Source organism: Cygnus olor, unplaced genomic scaffold (assembly GCF_009769625.2).
Source record: "Cygnus olor isolate bCygOlo1 unplaced genomic scaffold, bCygOlo1.pri.v2 scaffold_231_ctg1, whole genome shotgun sequence".
Taxonomy (NCBI): domain Eukaryota; kingdom Metazoa; phylum Chordata; class Aves; order Anseriformes; family Anatidae; genus Cygnus; species Cygnus olor.
The window spans coordinates 1-9,995 of NW_024429159.1; the positions used below are offsets into that span (position 1 = coordinate 1).

Consider the following 9,995-nt stretch of genomic DNA (forward strand, 5'->3'; position numbering starts at 1 on the left):
GGGGGGGGGGAGGGGAGGGGCACCCCGCGGTGCACAACCCCGTATCGGCCATCAGAGAATCCCCGCGTGGGGTGGTGCCCGGGCTGCCCCGGGTAACCCCCCGTCGGGGCCGAGCGGGTCCCCAGGGGCAAGGGGGGTGTCGCCGGGGTATGGGGACTGTCCCCAAGCTGGGGGGGGGGGAGGGGGGGGGGAACCCCAAAGAGCGTGGGGGACACCCCCACGGGGGACGCCCCCGCGGTGCACAACCCCGTAGCAGCCGTCGGAGAATCCCCACTTGGTGCCTCCGAGCCCCTCCCCTCCCCTCCCCCCCCCCCCCCCCCGTGAGGGTCCTTTGCCATGGAAGGGGTCTCTGTCCCCGGGGGGGGCACGGTCCCCATGGGGGGGGGCACGGTCCCCATGGGGGGGTCGTTCCACAAGGTGCACAGGGGACACCCCACAGTGCACAACCCCATAGCAGCCATCAGAGAATCCCCCCCCCCCCCCCCCCACGCCTCAGGTCCCTCAGCGTTCCGGGGGGGGGTCCCCTGTGCCCGGGGGGGGGGTCCCTGTGCCCCCAAACATGGCCCCATGTCCCCCCTCAGCCCCATACCCCATATGGGGGGGGGGGGCGAATCTCCCCCCCCCCCCGCCTCGTGATGGGGACGAGGGGCGGGGGTGCCCCGTGCCGGGCTGGGGGGGGGCCGGGAAGTGGGGTGGGGGGGTGGGGGTCAGCGGGGCCGGGGGGGGCCCAGCGGAGTGGGGGGGTGCTCAGCAGGGCTCAGGGGTCCCAGCAGGGTTGCGGGGGGCTCAGTGGGGTGGAGGGGGCCCAGCGGGGCCGGGGGGGGCCCAGAGGGGTGGGGAGGGCTCAGCGGGGTGGGGGGGGGCCCAGCGGGGTGGGGGGGGCTCAATGGGGTGGGGGTGGGGGCTCAGCGGGGCCGGGGGGGTCTCAGTGGGGTGGGGGGAACTCAGTGGGGCCGGGGGGGTCTCAGGGGGACCGGGGGGGGGCTCACCGTAGTCCTTGGGCAGCGGGGCGGGGGCCGCGGGGTGCACCACCGGCTTCTTGCGTCGCTCCACCACGGGGCTGGGGGGGTCGGGCGGCTGCGCCCCCCCCCGCCAGGGGGTCCCCCCCGCGCTCCTTGGTCATGGCGATGGCCTGGGGGGGGGAAACGAACGGGGGGGGGGGGACGGGGCTGGGACCTTGGGGGTCCGGGCACCCGCCCCAGGTGGGGATAAAGGGGATTTGGAGGGGGGGGGATTGGGGGGAGGGGGGATTGAGGATGGGATTGGGATTGGGGTGGGATGGGATGGAATTGGGGATGGGATTGGGATTGGGATTGGGATTGGGATTGGGGTGGGGATGGGATGGGATGGGATGGGATGGGGATGGGGATGGGGATGGGGTGGGATGGGGATGGGGATGGGGATGGGATTGGGATTGAGGATGGGATTGGGATGGGGATGGGATTGGGATGGCAGATGGGATGGGATGGGATTGGGATTGGGATGGGATGGGATTGGGATTGGGATGGGATGGGATTGGGGTGGGGATGGGATGGGGATGAGATGGGATGGGATGGGGTTGGGATGGGGATGGATTGGGATTGGGATGGGGATGGGATTGGGGATGGGATGGGATGGGATTGGGAGGGAATTGGGGTGGGATTGGGGATGGGATGGGGTTGAATTGGGATGGGGATGGAATAGGGATGGGGTTGGGATGGGATTGGGATGGGATGGGGAGGGGAGGGGATGGGATGGGGAGGGGAGGGGATGCAGATGGGGATAGGATGGGGTTGGGATGGGGATGGAATTGGGATGGGGACGGAATTGGGATGGGGACAGGATGGGATGGGGATGGGGTGGAATTAGGATGGGGATGGGATGGGGACAGGAACGGGGATGGGATGGGATGGAATTAGGATGGGGATGGGGTGGAATCGGGATGTGGATGGGATGGGGGTAGGGGTGGGGAAGGGATTGGGGTGGGGATGGGATGGGATGGGATTGGGATGGGATTGGGATGGGATTGGGGTGAGATGGGTATGGGTACGGGATAGAGATGGGGATGGGATGGGGATGGGATGGAACTGGGGTGGGGATGGGGATGGGATGAGTAAGGGACGGGGATGGGATTGGGATTCGGATGGAATTGGGATGGGGTTAGGATGGAATTGGGACGGGAATGGAATTGGGATGCGGGTTGGGATGGGGATGGGATGCAGACGGGGCGGGGACGGGGTTAGGAAGGAGTTGGGCTGGGGCTGGGCTGGGGCTGGGGAAGGAATTGGGATGGGGATGGGGATGGGGATGGGATGGGGATGGGAATGGGGATGGGGTGGGGATGGGATGGGATTGGGATGGGAATGGGGTGGGGATGGGGATGGGATGGGGATGGGGTGGGATGGGGATGGGGTGGGGAAGGAATTGGGATTGGGATTGGGATGGGGATGGGGATGGGATGGGGATGGGGTGGGGATGGGATGGGATGGGGATGGGGTGGGATGGGGATGGGGTGGGGAAGGAATTGGGATTGGGATTGGGATGGGGTGGGGATGGGGATGGGATGGGGATGGGGGATGGGATGGGGATGGGGTGGGGATGGAATTGGGATGGGGACGGGGATGGGGCTGGGATGCAGATGGGGCTGGAACCGGGCCGCAGACGGCCCCGGGCCGGGGCTGGGAAGGAACCGGGCCGGTACCGGGCCGGGCGCTGGGCACCGCACGGGGGCTGCGGGGCCGGGGCCGGGTCCAGGCCGTGCCCCCCCCCCCCCCCCCCCCCCCCCTCAGCCTCCTCGATTGCGATCGGGCCGCGGCGCCGGGGCCGCGCTGCCGCCGGGGCCGGGCCGGGCCGGGCCGGGCCGGGCCGGGCCCGGTGGTGCCCCCCCCATCCCCCCCCTTCCCCCCCCCCCGCCCCGCTCCCCCCGGTACCTGCCGGGGACGCGGCCGCCGGGCTGGGCTGGGCGCTGCGCGCATGCGCGGCCCGCCCGGGGGAGGGCGGTGGGGGGGGGGGGGCGCGGGGGCGGGGGCGGGGCTGGGGGGGATATAGGATCTATAGGGGGGCTCTGGGGGATATAGGATCTATAGGGGGGCTTTGGGGGCTTTTGGGGCTCTGGGGGCTATAGGGGATATAGGATCTATAGGGGGGCTTTGGGGGCTCTGGGGGCTATAGGGGATATAGGATCTATAGAGGGGCTACGGGGGCTATGGGGGCTATGAGGGCTATGGGGGATATAGGGGGGCTATGGGGGCTATAGGATCTATGGGGGCTATGAGGGCTATGGGGCTATGGGGGCTATAGGGGTTATGGGAGCCATAGAGTCTATAGGAGCTATAGGGCTTAGGGGGGCTATAGGATCTATGGGGACTATAGAGGCTATGGGGGCTATAGAATCTATGGGGTTATGGGGGCTATGAGGGCTATGGGGTCTATAGGAGCTATGGGAGCTATAAGGTTTATTGGGGCTATAGGGGCTATGGGGTGTATAGAGGACATAGGGTTTACGGGGGCTATAGGGACTTTAGGGGCTATAGGGCTTAGGGGGCTATAGGATCTATGGGGGCTATAGGGGCTATAGGGCTTATGGGGACTGTAGGGGCTATGGGCCTATAAGGCTTACAGGGGCTCTCAGAGTTATGGGGGCTATAGGAGCTATGGGGGTGTGGGGGCTATGAGGCTATGGGGGCTATAGGGGCTATGGAGCTATAGGACTTATTGGGGCTGTGAGGGTTATGGGAGCTATAGGATCTATGGGGGCTATAGGGGTTAAGGGGGCTGTAGCGGTTGTGGGGGTTATGGGACCATGGGACCTATGTGGACATGGGGGCTATGGGGACTATAGGGGCTACGGCATCTCTGGGGACTATGGGTAATATAGGGGCTATAGGAGCTATTTGGGCTATGGGGCTGTAGTGCTGGAGGTTATGGGGGGGGTGTAACGGGGCTGAGGGGGCATGGGGGCTGCAGAGCAGGTGTAGGGGCTATATGCCATGAGGAGCACCTATAGGGGCTATAGGGGACAAGAAGAAGCTATAGGGGCTATAGGGGTCAAAGAGCAAGTTTGGAGGCTATAGCAGCTGCAGAGCAGCTATAGGGAACTATAGGGCGCTATAGGGGACAAGGAGCTGGTTTGGGATCTGTGGAGCTGTATGGGCTGCAGAGCATCTATAGGGGCTGAGAAGCAACTATAGGGGCTATAGGGGAATATAGGGGACAAGGAGCAACTATGGGGGCTGTGGGATCCATAGGGGCTGCAGAGCAGCTATGGGGGCTATAGGATACAAGAAGTAGCTATGGGGCCATAGGAGCTGCAGGGCAGCTGTAGGGGTTATAGGGGACGAGAAGCAGCTACGAGGGCTATAGGGGACAACAGATGACAAGGCGCCGCTTTGGGATCCGTGGGAGCTACAGAGAAGCTATGGGGGCTATAAGGGACAAGGATCAGCTTTAGAGGCTATAGGGGATGAGGAGCAGTTTTGGGGGCTACAGGAGCTGCAGAGGAGCTATAGGGGACTATAGGGGACAAGGAGCAGCCTTGGGGGCTATGGGAGCTGCAGAGCAGCTATAGGTGACTATAGGGGACGAGGAGCAGCCTTGGGGGCTACGGGAGCTGCAGAGGAGCTATAGGGGACTATAGGGGACGAGGAGCAGCCTTGGGGGCTACGGGAGCTGCAGAGGAGCTATAGGGGACTATAGGGGAGGAGGAGCAGTCTTGGGGGCTATGGGAGCTGCAGAGCAGCTATAGGGGACTATAGGGGCGATGGGCAGCCTTGGGGGCTACGGGAGCTGCAGAGGAGCTATAGGGGACTATAGGGGAGGAGGAGCAGTCTTGGGGGCTATGGGAGCTGCAGAGCAGCTATAGGGGACTATAGGGGACGAGGAGCAGCTATTAGAACCGTGGGGGCTGCAGAACACCTATAGAGGGCGTGCAGGACAAGCAGCAGCTATAGGGGCGACGGGAAGCTATAGGGGCCGAGGGAAGCATAGGCGCTGCAGAGCAGCTATAGGGGGCCGCGGGGGCTAGAAGGGCTATAGTGGCCCACGAGCAGCTATAGAGGCTCTGGGAGGGGCCTATAGGAGCTGGTGAAGGGCTATAAAGGACCAGGGGCAGCAGTGGGAGCCGCAGAGCACCTATGGGGACCTATAGGCTCTGGGAAGGGGCTATAGCAGCTGGGGAACAGTTCCATAGGGGCCCGAGGGCTCTACAGGGAGCTGCGCGGGGGGGGGGGTAGAAGGCAGAGGGCAGCTATAGGGGGCTGGAAGGAACCTATAGGGGGCGGGGAGGAGTTATAGGGTCCGCAGAAGGGCTGGGGGGGGGGCGCCCTGGGCTGTATGGGGGCTGTAGGGGCGGGCCGGAGAGCGGCTATAGGGGCAGGGGGGCCGCAGGGACCTAGGGACGGACACAAGGGAGGCCCCCCCCCCAAAGGATCTATAGGGTACGGGGGCGCGGCCCCCCCCCTCGCACCCCCCCAACCCCCCCCCCCCCCCGGGGCTGGGTGTCACACGCGGACCCCCCCCAGGCGCTTTCCGTCCTTTATTGAAGGGGGGGGGGGGGAGGGGCACACGCACGCCCCCCCCCCCCCGGTTTTAACCAAATAACCCTGAAATACAAAAATAGGGCGCCCCCCCCTCCCCCCCCCCCCACCGCCCCGCACCCGAGGGGGGGGGGGGACACGGGGGTGGCACTGGGGACACCTCACGGGCCGAGGGGGTGACATCGGGGGGGGGGGGGGGGGGGCAGCACGGGGTGGGCAACGGGGGTGGGGGTGTGTGTGTGTGTCCCCCCCCCCGGAGGTTGGGGACCGTCCCCTGGTTTTGGGGGGGGTCCCCTGGCTTCGGGGGGGGGGGGCTTGGCCTTGGGGGGGATCCCCTGGTTTTGGGGGGGTCGCCCTTGGCCTTGGGGGGGGGTCCCCTGGTTTTGGGGGGGGTCCCCTGGCTTCGGGGGGGGGGTCCCCTGGCTTTGGGGGGGTCGCCCTTGGCCTTGGGGGGGTCCCCTGGTTTTGGGGGGGGGTCCCCTGGCTTCGGGGGGGGGGGCTTGGCCTTGGGGGGGATCCCCTGGTTTTGGGGGGGTCGCCCTTGGCCTTGGGGGGGGTCCCCTGGTTTTGGGGGGGGTCCCCTGGCTTCGGGGGGGTCGCCCTTGGCCTTGGGGGGTGTCTCCTGGTTTTGGGGGTGTCCCCTGGCTTCGGGGGGGGGTCCCCTGGTTTTGGGGGGGGGGTCCCCTGGCTTCGGGGGGGGGGGCTTGGCCTTGGGGGGGATCCCCTGGTTTTGGGGGGGTCGCCCTTGGCCTTGGGGGGGTCCCCTGGTTTTGGGGGGGGGTCCCCTGGCTTCGGGGGGGTCGCCCTTGGCCTTGGGGGGTGTCTCCTGGTTTTGGGGGTGTCCCCTGGCTTCGGGGGGGGTCCCCTGGCCTCGGGGGGGGGTCCCCTTGTTTTGGGGGGGTCGTCCTTGGCCTTGGGAGGGGTCCCCTGGTTTTGGGGGTGTCCCCTGGCTTCGGGGGGGGATCCCCTGGTTTTGGGGGGGTCCCCTGGCTTCGGGGGGGGGTCCCCTGGCTTTGGGGGCGTCCCTTGGCCTCGGGAGGTGTCCCTTGGCCTCGGGGGGTGTCCCCTGGCTTCTGGGGGGGGCGTCCCCCGGCCCGGGGGGGGGTGGGGTGGGGGTGTCCCCGGCTCTGCACGACGCCCCCCGAGCGCAGCAAAGCGTCCCCGGGCCCGGCGCGCTGTCCCCAGCTGACGGTGGCACTCCGCCACGGTGCCACCGCGTCACGGCCGCTGCGGGCCGAGGCCACCCGGAGTCCCCGGCGGTGTCCCCGGCGGTGTCCCCGGTGTCCCCTGGGGCGCTGGGGGGGCCAGGGCGTAGAGCAGCGCGTCCTCGGCCCGGCCGCAGATGATGGTGACGGCGCCGGCGGGCTCCGGTGGCACCGGCTCCGGCTGCAGGCAGGCCTGGGGGGGGGGGGGGGGACAGAAGGTGACAAGGGGGTGACGGCGCGGGGACACCTCCGCCTTGGCCCCGCCGAGGTTTGGGCTGCGGTGGGAGGGCGGCGCCCTTTTGGGGACCTTTCACCCTTTTTGGGGACCTTTCACCCTTTGGGGACGGCGTCACCCTTTTGGGGACCTTTCACCCTTTTTGGGGACCTTTCACCCTTTGGGGACGGCGTCACCCTTTTGGGGACCTTTCACCCTTTGGGGACCTTTCACCCTTTGGGGACGGCGTCACCCTTTTGGGGACCTTTCACCCTTTTTGGGGACCTTTCACCCTTTTGGGGACGGCGTCACCCTTTTGGGGACCTTTCACCCTTTTTGGGGACCTTTCACCCTTTTGGGGACGGCGTCACCCTTTTGGGGACCTTTCACCCTTTTTGGGGACCTTTCACCCTTTTGGGGACGGCGTCACCCTTTTGGGGACCTTTCACCCTTTTTGGGGACCTTTCACCCTTTGGGGACGGCGTCCCCAGGGATGGTGGAATCCTCTTGGGGACAGCGTCACCCTTTTGGGGAACGCTTCACCCTTTTGGGGACGCTGTCCCCAGGGGTGGTGGCGCCCTTTTGGGGACGGCGTCACCCTTTGGGGACCCTTCGCCCTTTTGGGGATGGTGTCACCCTTTTGGGGAACGCTTCACCCTTTGGGGATGGCGTCACCCTTTTTGGGGACCTTTCACCCTTTTGGGGACGGCGTCACCCTCTGGGGGAACCCTTCGCCCTTTGGGGACAATGTCACCCTTTGGGGACCCTTCACCCTTTCGGGGTCGCCGTCGCCCCCTGGGGGAACCCTTCACCCTTTTGGGGGACGCCGTCCCCGGGGATGGTGGCACCCTTTCGGGGATGGCGTCACCCTTTGGGGGAACCCTTCGCCCTTTGGGGACAACGTCACCCTTTGGGGACCCTTCACCCTTTTGGGGACAGTGTCACTGGGGATGGTGGAATCCTTTCGGGGACGGCGTCACCCTTTGGGGACCCTTCACCCTTTTGGGGACCCTTCACCCTTTTGGGGACGCCATCCCCGGGGATGGTGGCACCCTTTCGGGGATGGCGTCACCCTTTGGGGGAACCCTTCGCCCTTTGGGGACAACATCACCCTTTGGGGACCCTTCGCCCTTTTGGGGACGGTGTCACCCTTTGGGGACCCTTCACCCTTTCGGGGACGGTGTCACTGGGGATGGTGGAATCCTTTCGGGGACGGCGTCACCCTCTGGGGACCCTTCGCCCTTTCGGGGTCGCCGTCGCCCCCTGGGGGAACCCTTCACCCTTTTGGGGGACGCCGTCCCCGGGGATGGTGGCACCCTTTTGGGGACGGCGTCACCCTCTGGGGGAACCCTTCGCCCTTTGGGGACAACGTCACCCTTTGGGGAATGCTTCACCCTTTTGGGGACGGTGTCACCCTTTGGGGACGCTTCACCCTTTTGGGGACAGCGTCACCGGGGATGGTGGAATCCTTTTGGGGACGGCGTCACCCTCTGGGGGAACCCTTCGCCCTTTCGGGGACGGCGTCACCCTTTGGGGACAATGTCACCCTTTGGGGAATGCTTCACCCTTTTGGGGACAACGTCACCCTTTTGGGGACCCTTCACCCTTTTGGGGAACGCCATCCCCGGGGATGGTGGCACCCTTTTGGGGACGGCGTCACCCTCTGGGGGAACCCTTCGCCCTGTCGGGGACGGCGTCACCCTTTGGGGACCCTTCACCCTTTTGGGGTCACCGTCGCCCCCTGGGGGAACCCTTTGCCCTTTGGGGACAACGTCACCCTTTGGGGAATGCTTCACCCTTTGGGGGACAGCGTCACCCTTTGGGGACCCTTCGCCCTTTCGGGGTCGCCGTCGCCCTTTCGGGGGCCGCGCGCCACCTACCGCCTCGAGCGGCTCGAGCCTCCCGCCGGGCAGCGGGCTGCGGCGGCGCAGCTGCTCCAGCAGCCCCTCCACGGCCTCCAGGCGGGCGCAGTGCCGCCGGTGCCGCTGCTGCAGCACCTTCACCTTGCGCTGCAGCACCAGCACCACGCCCAGCAGCTCGGCGGTGCTCAGCTCGCCCCGCGCCGCCTCCGCCACCGCGGGGACGGCGGAGACGAGGGGCAGCGGCAGGGCGGGCGACGCGAGCGTCTCCGGCGCGGCGGCGGCGACGGTCTCGACGTACGCCAGCACCGGCGGCACCGCGGCCGCCTCCTCGACGACGAGGCCGCCGCGCTCCGCCCGCTCCACCGGGGCGTGCGGGGCCCGGCTCGGCATCGGGGTCGGCTCCCCTGGGGGCTCCTCGGGGACCCCCGGAGAGCCGGAGGCCGCCGGTTCCAGCAGCCGCAGGACGCCGCCGGGGCCGAGCAGCGGGGCGGCGGGCGAGGCGGGCTGGAGGGGGACGGCCACGGCCTCCAGCGCGGCGGGGTCGGGGTCGGGAGGGCGGCCCGGTGCCGCCGCCGCCGCCGCGCGGTTCTCCGGCGGGGGCTGCTCAGGCTGGGGGGCGCCCGGGGGCTTGCCGGGACTCGGCCGTTCCTGCGGGGGGGGGGGAATAAAATAGGATCGCGCGCTCCTGGGCGATCCCGCAGCGACCGAGCGGGGCGGGGACGTCTCCCGGGGGGGGGTTCCCGCACAGAAATCCTGGTTTGGGGTGCCCCGAGGCGACGGGTCGCCTTCTGGGGGGGCTTCTAAATCCCTCCGGGGAGCTGCTAGCCCCCTCCAGTCCCCTCTGCAGCGGGTCGCTCCCCCAGAGACCTTCTAGACCCTTCTGAGGGGGCTTCTAGAGGTCCCTAGCGTCTTCCAGGGACCTTCCAGACCCTTCCAAACGCCTCCCAGGAGCTCCCAGACCCCTCTGGGACACCTCTAGGGGGCACATCCCTTTCCCAGGGGCTTCGGGATGCTTCTGGGAAGGATCTCGGGAACTCCCAGCCCCTTCCAGAAAGCCGCTGGATGCTTCTAGAGCCCCCGAAGCCGCTCCCAGGACCCCCCGAGCCGCTCCCAGGACCCCCCGAGCCGCTCCCAGGACCCCCCGAGCCGCTCCCAGCCCCTCCTGGATGCTTCTTCGACCTCCAGGCGTCTCTTGGGGGTG

At 67.6% G+C, this 9,995-nt stretch overlaps 1 protein-coding gene and 1 long non-coding RNA gene across 2 annotated transcripts; both read right to left on the minus strand.

The window, feature by feature from the left end:
- Positions 1-3,256: 3,256 nt before the first annotated feature.
- On the minus strand, positions 3,257-9,208 carry LOC121063369 (basic salivary proline-rich protein 2-like; the record flags this gene model as incomplete). Its single annotated transcript, XM_040543790.1, has 4 exons — positions 3,257-3,452; positions 5,834-6,678; positions 6,709-6,911; positions 8,813-9,208. Coding segments are annotated over 4 exons (1,640 nt in total), but the record flags the coding sequence as incomplete, so codon positions are not given.
- LOC121063370 lies at positions 7,095-8,788 on the minus strand. Its single transcript, XR_005815959.1, has 3 exons — positions 7,840-8,788; positions 7,448-7,569; positions 7,095-7,374 (listed from the first exon to the last, which is right to left on the minus strand). It is a non-coding gene; the product is annotated as an uncharacterized LOC121063370 (long non-coding RNA).
- Positions 9,209-9,995: the final 787 nt, after the last annotated feature.